The sequence below is a fragment of the Aethalodelphis obliquidens genome, unplaced genomic scaffold, assembly GCF_003676395.1.
Source record: "Aethalodelphis obliquidens isolate GAN/ISIS:26980383/991018 unplaced genomic scaffold, ASM367639v1 scaffold52, whole genome shotgun sequence".
NCBI classification, from domain to species: domain Eukaryota; kingdom Metazoa; phylum Chordata; class Mammalia; order Artiodactyla; family Delphinidae; genus Aethalodelphis; species Aethalodelphis obliquidens.
The window spans coordinates 10,336,739-10,361,549 of NW_020837996.1; the positions used below are offsets into that span (position 1 = coordinate 10,336,739).

Consider the following 24,811-nt stretch of genomic DNA (forward strand, 5'->3'; position numbering starts at 1 on the left):
TGTATTTAAATCGTCTGAAGACAGAAATGGCAAGAATAAAAATAATGATACTACATAGAACTTTCTGTGTAATTACTTTAACAACTCAGTATGTTCTATTCATCTACAAGCTATAGGACAAAAGTACAGTATTTGGAAGCTGAGTTCAAGTACTTACTAGCTTATTATTGAGCATATTGTTTAGCCAACTGTCAATAGGAATTAGGCTCAGAGAGATCAGGAATTACAACAAACTTATTTGCTTTTATATCCCTAATTTATTTACTAGCAAATTATATTAGCAGAATAGTGCTCAATGTGCATTTGCTAAAATAATGAATGCATGTAGAATCTCTCTGATCTTTGGTTTTCTTCAGTTCTGTTAAATGGGAGCGATAATGCATGTGCTGCTGTATGAATTAATGGAAGTGTACATACTGCAAATAAAAATATAATAGGCACGTAATACACGTTCATTAAATGGTATTATTGTAAAAAAGGCTTACAAAAATATATTACACGGTTTCTTAAGAAAAGAGGATTTGTTTTTGGCCATTAAGTGGTATACTTGCCATGAATGTTATCTTGAAGTATAAATTTATATGTGTCTATTGATCACTATTTAGATGAAGAAATAAGGTCATATAGCAATCTAAATATAGACCTTTTTTGGCTTCTTTGGTCGTATAGACTGGAGACGCTTCAGACTCCTTATGTAATAATTTCTAAAAAGGCTTTTTTATGCTCTCCATGTTATAAAAATTGTACTTTAGTTCTAGTCTCATTTGTTTTCTTGCTATTTGAATGAGGTTTGGTATAATCTCCACTTATTATCAGGAGAGAACTAGAGAACAATTAAACATGGAGACAGAGGCTGTTTCTATTTAATGTGACTAAAATCAACATGGGAAACCAATTCACAGATCCAAATGATTGTTTTTCCCTTATAAGTGAGTTGTTTTGGCTGAGAATATAAATGTTCTACTCCATAGACTTGGTGCCAGTCAGCTTGGATTTATCCTGAGAATGGAATCCAGATTTCTCACAAAGGCTGTTTCCATAGAGCCAAGAATGAAATGAAGAGGGGCCGTTTCCTTGTAAATAGTTAGAGAAACAGAATAATTGTTATAAAATTGTTGGTAACAACGTAGGAAATGTGCAGCATACACGGCTTAGATACATGATTCCATTTCAAAATTAGTCCAAATTATATACTTTCTACCTGATAATATTCTTAGCTTTGATAATGCTCAGAACTCATGGGGATCATTGGCATTTTGCAGAATGTAGTAAATTGATTCATTTTAAAGAAGCAGTGGAAACCAAGAAATTATTACATGAATATACTCCTTCTGCAAACCCACAACAAAACATCTGGGCTCAGATTTGCATTGGGGGGAATATATTTTATGTTCCTGGCTTTCAGATGAACATTTTCCCATATTTTAATGTTTCTGAAAACAAGAAACAGAGTTGACAATCACCTCTAGGGGTTGGATTTTCTATCACTACTTACATTCATATTCTCAGAGTTGGTATTCAAGTTGCTCACAGCAGTAAATTCTCATCAACAATGTCTGATGAGTTTAATTATTAAGCGTTCAGGTCATTCTTATCATATATTTTAATAGGTGGATTATAATTTTATTAAATTATTTTAAAGCACACTATGAATGCAAAATGGAATTATTAATAATAAAACAAGTTATGAAATAAAAGCTTAAAATACAGCTTCAACAATTCATATTTTACAAGGCTTAAGAAGAATTAAAGTAATTGTTCTGAATAGAATTTAGGATTAAAATATTACTTCTTTACACTCAATTATCTTTATTTAAAACACTCTACTCATTTCCTAATATATATTGAAAAATACATTGCATTATATTTTCATATTTCCAACATATTTAGATATAGCTGATCTCTTTTAGTCTTTTCAGGGCTTATACCTTAGTTAAACCAACCCCAAATTAATTCAATTGATGTATCTGTAGTTTGCTAAGTTATAAGGTCTGAAAATAATTCACTGCATAGATAGCTGTAGGTGTTAAATATTAACTGACATGACGTGACAGGCATTTCATCAAAGATTTTTTTAATACTTTTAATGAGTTACTGAAGAATCGTAACATATAATTATAATGTTTACAAGCTTTAAGCAGTAATTAGAACATATATAAGATTTAATGGTGATATTATATTGAATTGGGAATACGCGATGATTATCAGAGATTTTTGAACATTCAAATTTATAAAATCTATTAGTTGTGCATGTTCTCTAACATATATATGTGTGTGTATGTTTATATATATATATATATATATATATATTTCTGATTGGCAAACAATAAAAAAGGTTTAAGAGAGAAACATTTGCTAAATGTTTCCATTAAATAATTAGCAAATAGAAAGTAAATATTTCTGTAATTTTTAAGTAATGGAACGATTGTTTCATTATAGCCATTTTAAAATCTTTGTAAAACAAGTGTATACCCTCTAGCCCAAGACTCAATAATGAAAATTTTGAATTGTTGACTAGATTGCTGCAAACTGGAACAGATCTTTTGGTGTGAAAAAGTAAATTATCATTGGGGAAACTTTTGAAATCTAAAATTATCATAAAATATCTTAATACCAGAGAAGGTAAAATATTCTATATGGGAGATAGTAGAGCACAAAGGCTAGAAACATGGGCTCTGATGATCAACTGCCTTTGGACTTTGTACAGTTTATTCATCTACCTTCCAGTTTCCTTATCTGTAAAACCATGGTAATAATAGAATCTAGCTCATAGGACACTTCTGAAAACTGTACATTAGAAAAGTGCCAGATACACTGTAAATGACTAATAAATGCCAGCCATTGTTATTATCTTGATAATGTATCCTTCACATCTAAATTCTAACATTCCTAGTACTAACATCACTTATCTTTGTTCAGTGATGATGACAATGAGTGGAAACAGCAGCACATGCTCCAGCCTTCTAGGTTGTTATAAGAATCAATAGATAAAACTCTCTTTGAATTTAACATCCTATTGTATAAATATTAACTGGGCAATTTAAATTTAATTCACATTTCAATTTTTTTCTGTTTATTATCTGGTTGCCTAACACCCCCTCCCCACCACACACACACACACACACACACACACACACACACACAAGACCAAAAGACAAATAGCAAAAAGGAACAAAGATCTACAGAAGACTTGCATCCTGATATAAATAAACAAGAGTTATGTCTATTTCTCTAGAATATTTGCTATTACAGTATCTGAAATGTAAGTTCAGAAACTGGTGGATTATAAACCACTGTGATCATCACTCTTTTCAAATACCTATTGATTTTAGTTCTTGACTTTTAATTTTTCCATTACTTAAAGAGTTTTATATCTGACAAAATTAAAGTTTGACATGTTAGCATTAGAACATAACTTAGAATCATCTTTTATATGTTTAAAGTAACTACTTATTTGAACACAGTAATAAAGTAATGGAGGAATAGCCACATAAGAATCCTTTTGAGAAAAAGTAAATAAAGGCTGGGGGCAACTAGTCACCATATTTTCTGCGTGTCTAACAGTGCGCCACTTCTTGTAACAATAGAACTCATGAGTATTCAAGAGACTTCAAAATGTTGAGCCAAAAGCATGTGTTGTAGAATGGTCCTTTCATGCCTTTGATGTACAAAGCAAATCAGCCTGAAATCATCAGAGAATTGCCATGACAGGGGTTGGACAAATCTCAGTATGATCAAAGCATTCCAAGCCAATGACATTTGAAAGGAATTAAAGCTTTGTCCACTGAGATTTAGCCATCTTCTAAACAGAATAAACCTAAGAACGCTAAGATGGATGGGTATGTTAAGTATAGCTAGCACTCCTCCAAACCATCAGGATGGTGCTTCATTTATTAAAGCAGTGTGCACCATGCCTATCTGCATACTATGGAACTGTTTGAGGAAAAGCTTTCATTGCTCTTTTCTGGTCTTCATAATATAGTCCAAAATGAGAAATTACTCACTGAAAATATTATTTAATTTATTTGTCATATTGTAGATAAGGGATCATTAGGCAATTTTGAAAAGAGTTATTGAGAATTGATCTTTTATTTCTACTGATGCAAAAAGTCTGTTAAACTAATGCAACTGTAATAAGAACAGCTATAATGAAATTTAATGCCTTAACATGTTTTAATGATTCATATGACAGTTATTACTTATCTGGGAGGGTAACCGAAGTGCTAATATATATTGTTATCCCTGACATGAACAAAGGTTAAAAGGACGGATCATAAATTCAAAGCTTGCTTTTGCTTTGCAAAGCACATCTTCAAGTATTGTATTCTCTAATATTCTGAAACACCATTCATTGAGAGAAACTAATTGAAATATTCTTTGCATAGAACCATGTTGATTGTTTTAGACATGTTAAACAAGGAGTATTATATAAAATGGCTCTGAGAACTACTTGATTTTACACATTCAAGAATAATTATGTAAGGTAATAAGCTTGTTCTAATTTAGTTTCGTAGATGGTCGTCCACTGAAGGCAAGTAGATTTTGTATAAAGCCCATATAGGAGAATTTCATTTTGATATATTTAGGTAGCTCTGTGCCTATTGGAATAGAGCTAAACAGTTACATGTATTTATACCATTCACCATGCTTATAGCATTTGTTAAACATATTGCTGAGGATTTACTGTGAAAAACATTATGGGCGTTCTAAAATAAACAATGTGTAATCCACACCTCAAGAAGCTTGCATTAGGGTGGGGAAGATAGGCATATAATTAGTCCTATGGTACGGCATGGCAGAAGACCCTAGAGAATTATGTGGCTTGAGTATATTCTTTTTTAGAAGTATGAGGCATAACAGGAGAAAAATAGTGATCGGTACCAAAAATATGTGAGGCCTCCCATGTTCCGGGTACTTTTATTCTAAAACACCACAACAGATGAAAATACACGGACACCACATTCAGGCACGCACACACACACACACACAAGGCTGATGTTTTTAAGGCATGGTAAAGGCTTTGAAAACCATAGCACGTTGTGTAGAATGTGGGATGGCATCATGTTACTATCCCAGAACCAAGAGTCTGCCTTTTTTCATCTAAATTTTATCTTTGCCACTTTCTGTGGAAGCTTGGAAAATAAAAGACAACAGTACCTAACTCATGGACTTATTGTGAGGATCTAATGAGATAATGTATACACAACTTGATAGATATTGTCTCCAGTGAACATTTGCCATTATCCTTAATATTCTTAATATTGCTACTATTATATTTTCAGGTCAATAAGTTTTCCTGTTATCTTTCTTTATTCATTTTAGATTTGGGCTTTGATAGACAATATTTTCTAAAGAAATATTAGTCTATTATGTCTGATGGGTCAAGTAAAGTGACAATGGAGCTTGAGCTGGTGACCAGATTTCTAGATGGAAATCCCTTCCTCTAAGTTTCAGTGTCCTCATGAGTAAAGTAGAGGTAATCATATTGTGAGTATTAGCATCTCCACACTACTTACTCTTTTAATGATAGCCAATCATTTGGATGTTATTTTTTATTTTTTATTTTTTTGCAGTACGCGGGCCTCTCACTGCTGTGGCCTCTCCTGTTGCAGAGCACAGGCTCCGGACACGCAGGCTCAGCGGCCATGGCTCACGGGCCCAGCCGCTCTGCGGCATGTGGGATCTTCCCGGACCGGGGCACGAACCCATGTCCCCTGCATCGGCAGGCGGACTCTCAACCACTGCGCCACCAGGGAAGCCCCACAAGCAACTCTTAAACGTTCTAATATTCAAATGTGAATATAAAATATACCTACTTCTTAGAATTTCATGAAGCAATGTGTGCAAAGAGGAAGCATCCTGCTTCACACATTCATGCAATTTCAATAAATGTTAGCTTTGCTAACTATAATAGATATTTCAGATTGGGGGAATGATTAATAAATATTTAGAACTGAACTGAAGTTCTTAATTTGCATTTAACCATTTAGGCTGATATTTGAAATATCTAACAAAAAATCTAGCTCTTCCCCCTCCTCTTGGTCTCAGACAATCCTCTTTTATAGAATTTCTTTTTTCTAGAGATTTACTACAACTGAAATGCTATTTTTCATTAATTTCCCAGAAACTAACTAAAGTCAATGTATAGGAACTAACTTTAGTTAATTATTGACTGGCCACATTTCAAACGTGGTCCCAAATAGAAAGAATGTGCCTCTCATTCTTTGAAGTGTACATTTTCATATGTACAATACACTTACCAGAGAGAAGTTAAAACAGACCAAGAAATAGCAATGGCACTGTGCCTCCAGCATTTTAATATAAACATCCCATGAGCACTGGTGAATTAACAATGGAGTAGAAAATTTCTGGGCACCTGCCCCAGCCCAATTACAACTTTTAAGAAATTTCTACTCCCCCCCTTCACCTCGACACATTTGGACTACGTGAGCTCATCTCCCTGACCAAAATCAATTGAGTAGATACCTCCCCTATAGTAGACTAATCAAGTTTTCTTTAAATGTATTTTTTGAGTTGGGTCACTGGGGTTCCAGTCACTTTGTTGGTTTTAACAACAACAAAATTCCAGTTCTGAACAATTTTATGCAAGAAAAACAAAAATCAAAACAAAACAAAAGGGGCTTCCCTGGTGGCGCAGTGGTTGAGAGTCCGCCTGCCGATGCAGGGGACGTGGGTTCGTGTCCTCGTCTGGGAGGATCCCACATGCCGTGGAGCGGCTGGGCCCGTGAGCCATGGCCGCTGAGCCTGCGCATCCGGAGCCTGTGCTCCGCAACGGGAGAGGCCACAGCAGTGAGAGGCCCGCGTACCGCAAAAAAAAAAAAAAAAAAAAAATTAGAGAAAGCCACTCTATGGGGCATGGGGGCAGGAACAGGCAGAGAGAGAGTGAACCAGAGATTTGGAGTATGCCAAGGTTACTAATGACTCTGGTTCCTGGTTCCAATGCTTCTCAGTCTAAACTACGCTTATATTTAGGTACAGTGAAATATTTCTGTATTTACAAAACAAATTAGTTTTATTAACATTAACCAACTGGGCTGTGTCAAATCCATCCTTTGTCATAATTGCCGTCATATTTTTATATAATTCTAGTGCTTTTACAATATTATATTTTTCCACTGAGAGATAAATGTACAACAAAAAAGAAAAGAATGTGTAGGCTCGAGGGTTGCTCATAGAACCAACGTCTATGAAGCATGCCTTAAACAACTTTCTTAAACTTCACTTAAATGATAAAACTTTTGATAGGCTTCCTATTTCCAAGTCAGTTTTTAACTATGAGATCTTTAAAGCAATGTATATGGAGACATATAGCATATGACTAGAATTAATTAGGTAAGTTTCAGAATGAAACAGCTGCATGAGTCATAAAATGTGTGTTAAATATTGGGAGAGTTCATAAGTTTTACTTTCTAACAAACAAACCATTTTATGGAATTATGTATAACTCTGTACAATTAAGAAATCTGCAGTTGAGTTGGTCTTCAAAAAACCAGACCATAGTTGCTTTTTTGACCTACATTTTAAAAATACGACAGCAACTTTTTTCATGGCTTTTAATTTTATTTTTCAAGAGGTAACTTGAATCAAAACATTTCCTGAAGTGTGAAATCACCTTTGCTTTTATTTGTTGTTGTTAACCAATTATACTCATATAACAAGGACTCCTCTGTCTATCCCAAGTCATGTTGGGTATTGGCCCAGTGGTTCACATGTTCATGCTGTGAACTTATATTTTGTCCTTTTTTAAAATCAGATTACTCTATAATATAAACATAATTCTGTTTAGTTATTAGCCATGGCGAAAAAATCAATAAATCCAGTGCAATCTCCACAAAATTGGAGTTTATCAACATGTAGACACTATCTAATTTCATGGCTGGAATTGCTCTAACATTATCTCATTTGGCAATGTCCTCATGGACGAATCTATTTCATAAATTAAGGCAATTTGAAGTCAGCCTTGAGTAAGACTACTTTGACCTCGTGATATTGGGCCTTAGATTTCTCTAATTTGAATGGGATGCATTTAAGAAAATAGTCATATTTTTCTAACTGTTTTAGTGTCTTTAATTTTATATTATGTAAATTACATATGGCTGCAGCTATTAGAGGAGACAATTTAAAAGCTGAATGGCCCACTTACTTGAATCCTTAGCACTTAAAACATTTCTGCAAATAATAATACTGCCTTGCACATCCAGAAAGAATTTTGCTTTCCAACTATTTTCACACCTATCATTTGTTTATACTTTGTATATTCTTGAAAGAGAGATGGGTCACAAGGGTACTACCTCTATCTCATTATAGAGAAGACTGATCTCCAGTGAGATTAAATGATATTTAAAGGTCCCACATCTAGAGCCCTATCTTTCAGTTCTCCAAATGAAAACCTCACCAGCTCCACAGAATCAATGTAAATTTAATATGGCATTCCTTAGCCTGGCAAGTAGCGTTTGGTAGAACTGTGGAGTTTTTCTCCAAATATTTCATGGACCCATCCACTCCTCTCCATCTCTATCGTCACCTTGATTGATGTTCTCCATACTTCAACAGGCGCAAAGTTGGTCTTCCTTCTTCCATTCATGAGTTTTAAAAAATGAGCTTTTTGTATGTAAATCACATGCCAAAAGCCTCCTCAATAAAAGCTAAGTGACTTTCTCATGGTCACACAACTAGTCAAATGCATAGCCTGGAAAAAACCCATCTCTTCTGACTATTAGATTCCTGAATGAAAATATAAACTTCTGAAAGGTATATACTATGATGCATCACTGCAGAAACTAGCAAAGTATCTTAAGCATAATAGGTTCATCAGTAAATACTTTGATTAAATACCACCATAAGACCTTGATTAAATCAAGGTCAAGACTGAGACTAGCATCTTATTAAATCATCAATGCCTTGCCCTAGTGATATTGTGGTTATTATGAGATCAGCAAATATTAAAATATCTACAGGCTACATTTTGAGTTGCTTTCCCAGGTGCAGTTTTAAACTTGCAATCACAGGGGCAGCTTCTTAATGCAATTTCTATTTATATAATTTCCTAGTATATTTAGGCAAACCTCTTTGAATAGAGACATTGTGAATATATAGAAGTGAAAGCAGACTTTTAGCTTTAACATTACTTCATTGATGTTCTAAGGCCGAAAAACCCCTTCAGCAATAAGGGTCCTCAGCTAGATAAGCCACTGTGTCACAGAAGGCCCCCAAACTGATCTTCCTCCATACCAGCCAGCTTCTGCCAGGCAATTCAAGAAGACAGTGCTTAAAAGGACTTGCAAGTTTGACAAAAAAAGTTGGAGAAATTGATTGGTATTTAGAGTTTAGTGGTCTCCTCTGGGTATTCCTGGATTTCTGTGACTGATTTTGATGAAGTGCTTTTATTTGTCTCCCTACCCAGAGACTGCAGATGAATTTGCAACAGAGCAGCATGCCTCCTGTTTAGCTTTGTCAGGCACCACTTAGACATGTTATAATTTATTTTCCAGGAAAAATATTTCTCATGAGGGCTTCTGGCTAACACAGTTATAAAAGCAGCTGGCTACCGTTCAGCCTGTTGTCTGCTGGCAGCTGGGCTTCCCTGTACAGGCTGAAAAGAAACATAACTGGAGGGGAAAGTTGTGGAATATGGGGGCCGGGACCAAACACCCTACTTATGTAGGCCTGAGTCTCCTCTTCCTGACTGCTCTGGGTGTTTAACAACTTTGTAAGCATCCTATTAAGCCTGGCAGGGAGTGCTGTTATTTCTTGTGTGTGTGTGTGTGTGTGTGTGTGTGTAGCGGAGTCGTATCTTAAACAGGCTTTGGCTTGTTTTTGTCATTATGCAGACTAGATACTGCCCTTGAAAATACATTAACTCACCCAGCTAAATTTTTTCTAACATAGAACTTTCCAGATAGAGCTTCAGATAATTACTTTTAGAGCAACATATTTTAAAAAGCTTCAACACTGAATTCACACACTTTGTGAGGAAATGTTCATATTATTAGAGGTACGGAGAAACTGAGATGAACTGATATTAATGTTCCTTGATATACCCTCACTCTGAGGCACGTGCTGCCTCAGTGAAATAGTCAGCAAAATTCCTAAAGGATTTAACTTATTTTTTTCTTTTTGACTAGTGCAGAAACCATGTATCATCAAGTCTCAGACATTGTCAATTATAATACAGTGTTTCTTATGTACCACTGAGAAGTTAAAACTTCTGCCACATAAATAATATCATGTTTTTTATCACGTTGAATTTGTCACTTTTAATTGAAAGAACTCTTTTAGATTAATCCGCACTTAGATTTTTATCATAGCACTCTTATACACAAAAAGGAAAATTTAATGTAAACAATCGTTTTAAGAAATTCTTAAAATTTCTTCACCCCGTATCCAATTATTCCGAATCATTCTTCAACTCTGAGCCATCAGTGGCTGAATTTTCTTACAGGGTATCATCCTGTGCCACCAAATTCACTGGTAATGAAATATTTTCTTAAAAGTGCCCCCCACTCCCCACCAGTATTGCCTCCAGGAATTTTTTCCAAATTTGCTGACACCTATTATGTAAAAATTGATGCTTCTGTTTTCTTACTTGTACCTGAAGGTGTCAACAGAAAATTCTCAGATAACAACTAGGTCTTACATTATTTCTTCATTTTATCTGCAAATGGCTTATTCACTGAAACGTCAACAGTTGTCCAGTCATGCCTCCAGGAAAAACAAAGTCTATGAACGCACAGGCAATAAAAATTATATCCCGATTTTAAGATATCATTGATCATGATGGGGTTAAGGGTAGGCTGCCCCAAAATATGACAAAGTGGCATATTGATTATTTTGAATTAAAGTTACTTAGGGAACAGCCAGTGCAGGAAGGACACTCTGACCCTCCACTCTGTCACCCTGAAAGCAGGAAATAAATCTCCCAGGTACCATCCCTGTACTAGGAGGTAGAGAGACATCCTTATCACCAGATATAGGGAGTTCAGGGTCGAGAAGGCTGTGTAAATAAACTCTGCATATTTTGTCCCCTAACTAGTACACAAGCCTAAGTTTCTTTGTCTTGTCAGTGCTCACAAATTTATTGTTTCTTTGTGTAACAGGTATATAAACAACCTGCTTTTGTTGCTTCTTGGGTCCTAAACCTGTGAGACCTCTGTACGTATTAAATTAAATTTTTTCACTGTTAATCTATCTTGTATCAATTTAATTATTAGATCAGTCAAAAGAACCAAGAGGTTTAGGGGAAAAATTTCCCCTGCCAACAACTGTAGGGTACATCCATATTTTCAAGATGTTAAAATATGGAAAATATGTATCTTAGATTTTAAAATATATGTAGAGGATGAATAGGCTGTGTGTATATAGCAATTCCACTGTGAGAAACAATGTAGAGAAATTTCAGAGGGAAGAAGCTTATAATAGTTTGGAGTTGATTATTGTCATCATCAGAATCACCCAGGGACCTAAAAATATGGGCAATCCAACCATCTAGGAAGTAAGGACAGGGCATCAACATTTTTAATAACCAGCCCTGGGATGCTGATGTAGTCAGATTAGGGGAACACTTCTGTGGAAAGCCCGGGTTTCACTGGCTGTGTCTTGATGGCCATCACACACTTTACACAGAATGATCAGATAGCCAGGTTTTCCTGGGATGGTCCTGGTCTATGCCTCTTGTCTTACCATGATTGTTATCAGCGTACACTTTTAACAGTGTCCAATTTGGGGGTATTTTATAAGGTCATCTAATTTTATGTTAATGGGCAAAAGATGTATGATCACAACCAAAAGAAACTGTTTATGTGACCTTGCTGTGAAATGTAAACAGACTCTTTGTTTAACGGCAGTTGAAACCCCACCGGTGAATTCACTATCAGGCCACTGGCTAAGAGTCCATGTTCTGAGAATTTGTCATCAAGAAAGGAAACAAAACAAAAACAACAAACAAAAACCTCTTAAGATAAATAATCTTTGCTTTGAAGACTATAAGGCCCAAACAAATCAGGACCATCTCTAACACAGCTAACTCTAGAATTACATTTGGGGAGTGTGTGGGATTTTTGACTGTGCACCTTTCACTGTTCTCATATTTATTGTTCAGAGGCTAAAATCACACCACCAGAAGTGACAGTCTCTTGTCAGATTGTGTCTGCCATTGCACTGAGGCCACTTTGGGGAATTTTCTAGATGATATGTTGAGTTATCGCCTTTGGTATGGCATTCATAGTGAAATCTTCCAGCAGAGCCTCTTCCCTGATCTCAGTTTAACATTAAAATGGCACAAGAGCAAACCTTCACCTCAAAGACAGCATCAGTTCATTCCATGGAAATGAAGGGACAATTTTTAGTAAGAGCACTATCTGTACAGAGAGGAAGTAAGTTCTTTCCAACTGAATCAAAAGAGCTAAAGAGATGTAAGTTTCAGAATATCTGTGGGTCAGTTCAGAAGAACTATTCAGGAGAATTACAGAATTTCTGTACTTGTGAATTACGTGATGAAACAGAGTTTGTGAACAAATTGTCATTTAATAGTAGATATCATTTAACCTCTATTAGACAATTATTTTGGAAATACATGAAAGCAATTTCTGCTTAGATGAGGGTGATAACTGTTTTAACCATACAAATCATTTGGTAACCCACATGTTGTGCATTAGAGAATAATGAAATATTAAAAGCACTTGTTCTGTGTCTGCCTCCTTTGGCTGACATAGGACTAGTGGTTGAAAGTTATGAGTAAATAGATTTTGGATCCGTATGATGATGGAATTTCTAGCATTTATAACTCGTCAGAGTTGTTAGAATAATTTTCTTGTTTGGAGGTGAGGTCCCCATCTTTGGAGGAATTTGATCTAGAACAAAATTCTTAAAAGTGTGACGTGTGTACATCAGCTGCTATGGTCTGAATATGGCGTGCCACCCAAAATTCCTATGTTGAAATCCTAAGCCCCAAAGATTATGGTATTAGGAGGTGGAGCATTGGGGAGGTACTTAGGTCATGAGAGCGGAATCATCATGAATGAGATTAGCGTTTTTATAGAAAAGACCTCACAGAGATCCCTAGACCTTCCACCATGTAAAGACACTGCATAACGGTGCTGACGAAGGACAAGGAAGGGGGCCTTCACCAGAGTGTGACCATGCTGGTGCCTCGATCTTGGACTTCCCAGCTTCCAGAACTTGTGAGAAACAGATATCTGTTGTTTATAAGCCACCCAGCCCATGGTATTTTGTTATACAACCTGATCAGACTAAGACACCACAAGATGTGCAAACATTTGCTGGTGAGTACAAAGAAAATATTAGAGAATATAATCCAAAAATCTTTTAAAGGTTTTAGTAATATCGAATATGTGGAATGACTCTGGTCTTTCATCAGGTCTGCAGGGCAGACCATAGGGTTTGATGTACTGTGATGCTATCCTGAGGGAAGTGTAAAGTTCTACAGGAGACTGGTGGAAACACCCTCACTCTTTTGTTCATTTTCCTCATATTGAAACACAGATGTTTATGTAAGCCATGCTAAATGAATTTATGAACTATGTTCTAAAGTTCTGAACAAAGTAACTTCCCTAAACTGATGGTATAGTTTTAAAAGATTACTGCACATAAACCACAAATTTAATACTAATAATCTAAGCCCAAGTAGGCAACAAAAACATGGGTAAGCCAACACTCGGTCTACTGTTCATTAACAACACACTTTTCCTTAACCACAATACTAGGTTTAAAAAAATCATCAGGTCTAATAAGAAATTGGTGAAAATTTTGGAATTTTCTAGGGGTCATTGGAAATATAGATGAAATTTGCTTCATCAGTGTTTATGTTGTCTTGAGATATGAGTATTAATGTTAAAATAAAGCCATCACAATTAGCAAGATTTTTTTTTTTTTGCGGTATGCGGGCCTCTCACTGTTGTGGTCTCTCACTGTTGTGGTCTCTCCTGTTGCAGAGCACAGGCTCCAGACACGCAGGCTCAGCAGCCATGGCTCACGGGCCCAGCCGCTCCGCAGCATGTGGGATCCTTCCGGACCAGGGCACGAACCCGTGTCCCCTGCGTCGGCAGGTGGACTCTCAACCACGGCGCCACCAGGGAAGCCCAGCAAGATATTTTTAAAGTAAGCATTCAGAGTCTCCTCTGAAGTCTTTTCCTTATGAAAGACAGAAATTTTCCCTTTGAGGAAACATTCGTTTTTCCTGACACAGTAAAAATGACTGAGATATTTTGTGGCAAATGATTTGGCAACGAATTAAAATGCATTATTTTGTTTGCAAATAGTGTTGTCACATGCATTGAAAATGTTGCTGAAACTATGAAGAAATACGTATTAGGACAAACTAAGTCATTTTTGTTATACAGCTGAATAAATAAAATACATTTTTCCAGCCTTTTTTTGGTTTACATATACATTTGCTAGATAGCATTTCACATATAAAAATAACAACTAAAGCAGCTAGAAAAGAAACAATGTATCCAAAAAGCATGTCCTCAACAGTAGTAAGTGAAGGGGAAAAAAGCTTTAAGTGGGGAAGAAAAATTTTAACTGCAAGGACAACCACTAATGGAGCAGTTTATCGGACTGGAATTGAGAGCAAGATAGACAGAAAAAGAGAGCTACTGTGGAGTAAAGCTGAAAAGCTATCACTACACTTGGAAATCCATTCAATAAGTCTTAGCAGGGAAGCTATTAAAGCAAATAAGTTGAAATTAGAATAATAACAGGTGCTACAGACAGTTCAAGGAGGATAACAATAACAATAACAAAGACATACTTTGAATGACAGAGAAGCTATGAGAATCTTTTGTATTAAGTGAGGTTCACTGGTCAGCTCACTGTAAAAATAAATAAATGAATAAATAAGTAAATCAAATGCAGAGTGTAAAAAAGTATTCACCTTTTTTTTAAAAAAACAGCTATTAAGAGAGACAAGGGCTTCCCTGGTGGTGCAGTGGTTGAGAATCTGCCTGCCAGTGCAGGGGACACGGGTTCGAGCTCTGGTCTGGGAAGATCCCACATGCCGCGGAGCAACTGGACCAGTGAGCCACAAATACTGAGCCTGCACGTATGGAGCCTGTGCTCCGCAACAAGAGAGGCCCATGCACCGCGATGAAGAGTGGCCCCCGCTCGCCGCAACTAGAGAAAGCTCTCGCACAGAAACGAAGACCCAACACAGCCAAAAATAAATAAATAAATAAATATATATATATATATTTTTTTTAAAAAAAGAAAGAAAACCATTTAATTTTTTTTATGATGGCTGGCTGTCAAAACTATGCAGCTTATAAAATAATTTTGAAAAATGACCACTTAATCTTTCCCTTTGAGTCACTTTCTGCTTTAACAGGGAGTGAGAAAATCACCATTATTAAAAAAACGTATACAAGGAAAAAGTATTTAGAAAACGAATGCTTGGAAGTGTTTTGATCATTTTGTGATTTTGTTACCAAATCAACTTTCATATGTGCACACTAAAAATGGAAACAGAATTTTCTAATCTATGCTCAAGAAAAAGTTTCAGCATATCTTGAACCCATGTGTTAAAATACACTGAATTATAAGCCTTTCCAATTTGTTTGAGAAAAACTGAGCTATATAACCAAACATAGAAATGTTACAGATAAAAATTCAATAAAAATCGTTCCATAATTAGTAGATGTGATTAAAAAGTATGCATCATGATTGAGTAATATAGTAAACACAACAAATCATGTACTTCTCCTTATACCTGTGTACTATTGAGAGTTACTATCTTTCAGTCACAAAAGTCATTAATATCACCTATAAAAATAAACTGAACTTAAAATCCAGATATTTGGTCACTGTAACATGGAGACTATATTCAGATTTTCAAAATATTTTTTAAAAAATCAATCATGTTATACTCAGTAAGAAGGTATTAATATTTTTACTGTGATAAAATAGTTTTTACACTTAATAAAAATATGTTTAAATATTTTTTAATATTTTTCATCTTTTTTCTTATTCTTAAATATAATTTACTTTATGTTTATTATTTTACTTCAGTAGCCTATACAATTGACACATTAGGAAATATATCTGACTATTAAATGCAAATTTCCTTATTGTCTTAAAGGATTTTAGGCTTAGACTCAAAAAAGCAGAAAAAAAATAGATTCCAGATCAGATATCTACACAAGATATGCTAAGAAATAAAGAAACCAGACTAGCAGCCATTGGCTCATTACTTAGGTGAAGAATGTATGAGGGGAAGGTAGGAAATCCATCAAGCAGACTGTAGAGAATTCTTTTAAGGAGGGACATATTGGAAGACTAGGGCATCTTCTCTGCCTTCCTCCATGTCCTTCTCTAATCAAACATAATCAGAGATTATGAGATTCCTCTAGACTGAGGAATATAGGGGCTCAGGTCAGAAAAATTCTGTAAGAGTGAGGCTGGCTAGAGAGACATGTGGTAGCCGAATGAAGATAGCATCCTCTTATAGGAATGAGTCACATTCCCACCATGGTAGACAAGATGTTTTGTCCCTCATGTCTTTGTTAGGGAGTCTTAAAATGGGCTTTACTCAAATGGGTTTCATGTAACTGTGAAGACTCTACTGGAAAGTAGGCACTGAGGGGAGGTCTAAGCAGACAGAGGGAGAACTGCCTTTATCAGCAAACTATACTTACAGAACCCTAGAGGTGGTAAGCTCCAGGGAACCTGCAAAAGTACTCCAAAAGACAAAAGATTCCATAATGTAGAAGTATTCTTCATCCAGAGAACCCTGGTAAAACTTACAATTCTCTCATGCAACACTTTGTCTGCCCTAATTTCACTTTGCTCTTCTGCCCATCCCTGGAGGACCAAGAATCAGCATAGTAGAGGAAGATGTGAAGAAGAATAAGTTGGGGGAAGAGGAGAGAAATTAACGGTGCCCCCAGTCCCTTTTCCCATTCTCACCGTTAGCTCAGCCAGCTCACTGCAGACTTTGAGTATAAGCTGGCCCAACCTGGTATAGAGGAAATTTAAGTTGGATGAGTATTAACACTATGAAACTATGATCTGGACTTTTTTTTTCCACCAAGCGATGCTATTGGTTTAAGATGAGATGGCTTTGAGGTAATAAAGCTGTCTGGAGATAGCCTCAGCGACCAGAGGGCAGACAGAAGCAGCAAGAAGAACTACAATCCTGCAGCCTGTGTAACAAAAACCACATTCACAGAAAGATAGACAAGATGAAAAGGCAGAGGCCTATGTACCAGATGAAGGAACAAGATAAAACCCCAGAAAAACAACTAAATGAAATGGACATAGGCAATCTTCCAGAAAAAGAATTCAGAATAACAATAGTGAAGATGATCCAGGACCTTGGAAGAAGAATGGAGGCAAAGATTGAGAAGATGCAAGAAATATTTAACAAAGATCTAGAAGAATTAAAGAACAAACAGAGATAAACAATACAATAACTGAAATGAAAAATACACTAGAAGGAATCAATAGCAGAATAACTGAGGCAGAAGAATGGATAAGTGACCTGGAAGACAGAATGGTGGAATTCACTGCTGTGGAACAGAATAAAGAAAAAAGAATGAAAAGAAATGAAGACAGCCTAAGAGACCTCTGGGACAACATTAAACACAACATTCACATTCTAGGGGTCCCAGAAGGAGAAGAGAGAGAGAAACGACCCGAGAAAATATTTGAAGAGACTATAGTCAAAAACTTCCCTAACATGGGAAAGGAAATAGCCACCCAAGTCCAGGAATTGCCGAGACTCCCATATAGGATAAACCCAAGGAGAAACATGCTGAGACACATAGTAATCAAATTGGCAAAAATTAAAGACAAAGAAAAATTATTGAAAGCAGCAAGGGAAAAATGACAAATAACATACAAGGGAACTCCCATAAGGTTAACAGCTGATTTCTCAGCAGAAACTCTACAAGTCAGAAGGGAGTGGCATGATATACTTAAAGTGATGAAAGGGAAGAGATTACAACCAAGATTACTCTACCCAGCAAGGACCTCATTCAGATTCGATGGAGAAATCAAAAGCTTTACAGATGAGCAAAAGCTAAGAGAATTCAGCACCACCAAACCAGCTCTACAACAGATGCTAAAGGAAATTCTCTAAGTGGGAAACACAAGAGAAGAAAAGGATCTACAAAACCAAACCCAAAACAATTAAGAAAATGGTCATAGGAACATACATATCGATAATTACCTTAAACTTGAATGGAATAAATGCTCCAACCAAAAGACACAGGCTTGCTGAATGGATACAAAAACAAGACCCATATATATGCTGTCTACAAGAGACCCACTTCAGACCTTGAGACACATACAGACTGAAAGTGAGGGGATGGAAACAGATATTCCATGCAAATGGAAATCAAAAGAAAGCTGGAGTAGCAATACTCATATCAGATAAAATAGACTTTAAAATAAAGAATGTTACAAGAGACAAGGAAGGACACTACATAATGATCAAGGGATCAATCCAAGAAGAAGATATAACAATTATAAATATATATGCACCCAACATAGGAGCACCTTAGTACATAAGGCAACTGCTAACAGTTCTAAAACAGTAACACAATAATAGGGGGGACTTTAACACTTCACTTACACCAATGGACAGATCATCCAAACAGAAAATTAATAAGGAAACACAAGCTTTAAATGACACAATAGACTTGATAGATTTAATTGATATTTATAGGACATTCCATCCAAAAACAGCAGATTACACTTTCTTCCTAAGTGCACATGGAACATTCTCCAGGATATATCACATCTTGGGTCACAAATCAAGCCTCAGTAAATTTAAGAGAATTGAAATCATATCAAGCATCTTTTCTGACCACAATGCTATGAGATTAGAAATCAATTACAGGGAAAAAAACATAAAAAACACAGACACATGGAGGCTAAACAATACATTACTAAATAACCAAGAGATCACTGAAGAAATCAAAGAGGAAATCAAAAAATACCTAGAGACAAATGACAATGAAAACATGATGATCCAAAACCTATGGGGTGCAGCAAAAGCAGTTCTAAGAGGGAAGTTTATAGCTACCTACCTCAAGAAACAAGAAAAATCTCAAATAAACAATCTAACTTTACACCTAAAGGAACTAGAGAAAGAAGAACAAAGAAAGCCCAAAGTTAGCAGAAGGAAAGAAATCATAAAGATCAGAGCAGAAATAAATGAAATAGAAACAAAGAAAACAATAGCAAAGATCAATAAAACTAAAAGCTGGTTCTTTGAGAAGATAAACAAAATTGATAAAACATTAGCCAGACTCATCAAGAAAAAGAGGGAGAGGACTCAAATCAATAAAATTAGAAGTGAAAAAGGAGAAGTTACAACAGACACCGCAGAAATACAAAGCATCCTAAGAGACTACTGCAAGTAACTCTATGCCAATAAAATGGACAACCTGGAAGAAATGGACAAATTCTTAGAAAGGTATAACCTTCCAAGACTGACCCAGGAAGAAACAAAAAATATGAACAGACCAATCACAAGTAATGAAATTGAAACTGTGATTTAAAATCTTCTGACAAACAAAAGCCCAGGACCAGATGGCTTTACCAGCGGTCTTGATGGCCTAGATGTTTGCCTCCTCTTGGAACTTTCCAGTATTTTTCTTATAGCGCATCTGCTTGTTGCCAAACCAGTTGGGGACCTGAGAGGCAGTGATTCCGCACTTCTTGGCAAGCTCCTCCTTAGCCTCGTCACTAGGATATGAGTTACTCAGGTGGGAGTAGAAATACTCATTCGGGACCTCAGTGGCCTGTTTGCTGAAGTTACGGTTTTTTCGTCTGGTATCCAGGAACCGGAATGCAGGATCATGGCCGCCTTGCAGGGGCTCTGCTTGAGTTGCCTCTGGATGGCGCTGAACTTCCGGCGGATGACGCTCACCATGTGCTCCGTCTCCTTGGGTGCTACGAACTGCGTGTGGCTTTGCTCCCTCAGCAGTTTCACGACGTGGGCTGTGAACTTGCTTCGTGCCTTCTCATACTTCTCCAGCTCCGAGTGGTACATGTGGCGGACCTGGGCAAGTTTGCTGTGATATTCCAAGTGTTCGATGGGGTTGTTAGGGGACACACCTCCCCAGGAGGCTGCAGTGGTGGCAGCTGCTGACCCTGAGCCATCCCCTTTCTCGGGGTCAGCCACACCCTCTGCCAGAAGCATGGTGTCCAAGTGCATCAGCTGTAGGTCCACAGGCTCTTCCTCTTGGGAGTTTCGAATGCTGAGGGCGGTTTTCTCCTCTATTTCACGAAGGACGTTAATGAGAGCAGGCTTCATTTGGTGGCAGTTTAGGACGTGTTTCTTGGCCTGGGCCTCGCTCGTCCAGGCTCTGGTCGGTGATGGTCCCTACCTGCTGCAGAATGTCCCCGCAACCTCCCCACACCCTGCTACCCCCACCAGGGTCTCCGCCGCGCAGAGGTTCGCCAGGGCCCCCAGGCTCCCCACCCACCAATCCAAGCCCCCGCCCCTGACCCCACCTGGTTACTTCCCTCCCAAACTCGCTGGGTGTGCTGCTTCCTCCGTCCCAATCCCCGCCCATCTCCCCCGCTCCCAGCTCTCCCCGGGGTTCATCCTGGCCCTGAAGGGAGATCTGGGGTACCGCTGGGCACCCCACAGGAGACCCCGGCCCCCGGCTGCGGAGAAAATGGAGTCAGAGAGAGAAAGGACGCCCAAGCGCAGCTGTGTGTGGACTGGGCATTTTTAATGAGGACGTTTTTTGAAACCTTGGAAATTACTGGGAAAGCTTTGAGGACCAACCTGAAATTTCAGGTCAGAGAATATAGTGGGAAAGAAGAATAAAGCTGCTTTCTTTGTATCCTATCAAATCCACCTCATTTCTTATACTTGTTCTATTTTATTTTTAGCATTAATTTCTATATAAAATCCAAGAAGTCTCATTTTATTCATACAAAGTATATATCCTTTAAGATGGGTTTTATCACTCACTCCAAACCCATCACCAATAATAAACCCAAAACAGATGACAGGGAAGATGTTCTCTACCTCAATTTCAGATCTAACAACCACCTAGTCACCTACATAAAACATCTAGGAGACAGGGCTGCCTCTTTCCTCTCCTTCATTCTTTACATCTAGCCAGTCAACAAATGTGGTTAGGTATCTACAATCTGTACCTTTCATCTTATTCCTATTACAATTCAGTATCTCAAAATTTCTCCCATGAATCTCTGCAGTCAACCCTAAAACTTTCTTGATCAATTTCACTCTTTCCAGGGCCTTGCAAATCATCTCTCTAAATCATAAATCAAAAATGTCTTTCCTCTTTGTAAAGAATATTGATGACTGGTAGAGGGGCCACACCATTCTTCTGTTTCCACAGGAAATTAGAACATTTTGTGAGTGAAAGGGGCACAGTTACTAATGGTTCTGGAACAATAGGCAGACTAGGATGTCCAAGACAAACTACCATGTTTGGGCACTACACCCATTAACTAGAAAATAAAAGCTATTACATATAATGTGACAAGTAAGTTCCTCGGTTAGTTAACTCTTGCCTACTTCTCCAGCAAGGTCTCTCACCACTCCCTTAATTTACATTCTTAAACCAGAATGGTCTACTCTGCTGTCCAGATGAATACTACTTACTCTTTAAGGTTAAGTTCAGATGCCATTCCCTCTAGGGAACTTCTTATCTCTTCAGTCTGGTTTAGCTGCCTCTACCAGGAACTTTCACATTCCCTGTGCATGTGGCTCTAACTTTAGTTTAAAGAGGGTTTATTGTTTTCCTTTTTAATATGCATTTTTTGAAGTTTATAAAATGATATTTAAAATTTTATTACCTATTATTTTAAATTTTTATTTATTACACAGAAAAGTTGGAAAAATTTCTTAACATCTAATCTCATTAGTTTGTTTATTTCTAAAATGGGTATAATAAGAGTATGTACATCTTAAAGTTGTGAGCTTGTAATATATGTAAATGGATTTGTATACCACTTTGAACTGTTGTTATTTAATAATATCTGTAATTATCTCAATCATTATTGAAAGCATTATTATTACTATAAAATAAAATTTACATAAATTTGCAAGATCAGACCTACTCAGTGTTGCAGGGGACTAAATTTTTCGCTCTACCTCAATTTTATTGAGGAACACTGGGAAAAATTCATCAGAAAATCAAAAACTAAAGTTCAAAGGAAATCCTTATTTTCTTTTCAATGACTTTCATGTGGATAATATATGGTTTGATCAGCATATATTTTACTTAAAAAATGTACCTCTTAAGTTCCATCCGTGAAACAGTGTGGAGATTTTAAAACATGTCCCTGAATGCCTCCCATTAAAAGTGAGGTCTTTTTCTCCTCTCCTTGAATCTCTCGATTGCCCTGGGTCTGCTTTGATCAATATGGTACAGTGGCAGTGACCCTATGTAATTTCTGAGGCTAAGTGACAAATGTCCATGCACCTGCTGTTTTGTTTGTGAGAACACCTGTTCTTGTTGCAAGTAAGAAGTTTGACTACCTCAAGATAGCCATAGTGAGAGAAGCCCAGGGCACATGGAGAGGCTCCATGAAGGCTGCCAATAGGCCCAGCTGTGCGCAGCCTTTCAATCTTCCCAGTCCAAGCCTCAGAAATGTGAGTTTAAAAACCTCCCCATGATTCTAGCCTTCAGTCATTTGAATCTCCCCAGCTGAGGTCTCAGACATCATATGGCAAAGACAGGCCACTCTCACTGTATCTTGTCCAAACCCCTGACGCACAGAATCCATGAGCATAATTAGTTGTCTTTTATGACACTAAATTTTGGAGTGATTTGCACATGGCAATAGACAACTGGAACAAATAGTTTTCAAATAAACATGATAACTGATTTCAAGGATTTTTCCTCTTACTGGGATATTTTCCATTTATTGTGTGCTTTTCCAGTTTAGTGTTGTAGTGTAGTGAGAACCAATCAGATATATGTTAGTAGAGTCTCTGTAATGCTAAATATAAAACTTAAATTCATAGGATTTGGGGGTTAAAATGATGTCACTATAGCAGCTTAAAATGAAAATTATCGGTTTCAATCATATAACTCATATTTAGTTAATGCATTATAGTTTACAATACACCACCATGTTTCCCCCATTTAATCTTTTTATTCCTGTTAAGCTTGAATTATAATGTTCATTTCACAAGTGAAAACACTGAGGATCTCAGAAAATACATAATGGACCTAGGGTGTATGGTAGAAGCCATACCCTATGTCAGGATTTAAACTCAGGGCTTCTGCTTCCAAATCTCACTTTTCTTTTACTTCTCACTTTTTTTAATTGGTGAAACTATGCAAAATGACTGAAAGTTTCCTGCTTCCTAAGTGATCTCTTTATTTCTAATTTTGCATATTAAGAAATTACAGTTCCACAGATCAGCCAGAAGGATCTTTCTAAAGGTACTTTTTTGTATCCTCCCCTGCTTAAAATCTTCTCTAGTCCTCCTATTACACGTGATATAAAAGGCCCTTCACAATCTTTCTCCCACTTCCCTTTTAATCCCAACATTAACATTACTAGCGTGTAGTTCATCTTTCATTTGATGCTTTTGGTGAAAGAGAAACCCCTCATTCACTTAGAAATTTCATTGATTCATTCATCTGTCCCTTCACTCCACACATATTTGGTGCATGCCTTCTGTTTATGCCAGGCCCTGGGGATACCAAACATTTGTCATGTTTCTTGCCCTCAGAGTCTTTCAGTCTTTAGTACAAGAAAAGCAAACACAAGTTTACTACAACCTGTAGGCCTTCATATTTGTGATGCAAAGAAAGACGAGGTAATTGAAATATTAAAGAGGACACCCAACACAGCCTGGGTTGATGGGGAAGGGGCGATACCGAGAAGGTTTCCTAATAGAGATGATTCAGGCAGAATGGAGCAATACACCACGTTCTAAGACAGGGAGATGGGGAGAAAGAAACTTGTATGTGGTATTAGAGCTCCATGATTGAGTTAGGGGAAAGAAAGTTTCAAGGTAGGAGTCTGATGACCCATGAGACTGAGACAGAAAGAATGCTAGAGAAGTAGATAGAAGCCAAATCAGTGAGGGGTTTTACACTTAGCTGCCACTCGTGTGCAACAAATAAATTAACATCATTATGATGAAGTATTTTGTCATACTGAGGATAAATTTTCACACTGATTACGTCTTCTTTCTGGGCCTTAACGTGTTCCTCTGGAAAGTCTGAGAGCTGGACTGCAGTGGTTTTACATTTTTTATCTCAGAGAATTACTTCTGCACATGGGAATACAACAAATAAAAATAGAGCTGGTATGGCTGAACCTAGCATAAGAAATCCAGACCATCTTCCTCCATCATACCCACTGGAATAGCCCTAAAGAATATCTTCATCCTCCCTGTTTTAGTAATCCAAAAAGTACGCTTTTCAATCTATTGAACTAGATGATCTCTAGTCTCTAATTTACTTTGAATGTTACTGTACTAAGGTTCTGTTTTTCTCAGTCATTTTTCTTTCTACTAAAAATGTGATGGTGTTTCACAATTCCGTATGTAAACTTTATAAGTTCCTAACTGACTGGGAAAACAAAGTCAGTTAAACAGTGGCACCAAACACTGTGATAAGAGAAAACTCAACTATTTCAATTGGCCTTGCTGCATAGAACCACTATAGAATTTAGAAGCTAAAACAACAATAATTAGCTACTTCTCTCAATTCTATTTGTTGACTGGACAGTTCACCTGCATATTTCACCTGAGCTTACTCAGCTCCCAGGATTCAGCTAGGGGTCAGTGAGGCTAGAAGACCCAAGAGACCTCATTCACATG

The 24,811-nt window shown here is 37.0% G+C and overlaps 1 protein-coding gene across 1 annotated transcript in view; it reads right to left on the reverse strand.

Moving 5' to 3' along the window:
* The window catches only part of LOC113608293 (pre-B-cell leukemia transcription factor 1-like), a 114,218-nt gene extending 93,866 nt beyond the window's left edge, over positions 1-20,352 (reverse strand). Inside the window, 4 exon segments of the mRNA XM_027084422.1 lie at positions 13,084-13,196; positions 15,131-15,153; positions 19,583-19,831; positions 19,834-20,352. Of these exon segments, the coding sequence (XP_026940223.1) occupies positions 13,084-13,196; positions 15,131-15,153; positions 19,583-19,831; positions 19,834-20,299 (851 nt within the window). The 5' untranslated portion in view covers positions 20,300-20,352.
* Between the last annotated feature and the right edge of the window lie 4,459 nt (positions 20,353-24,811).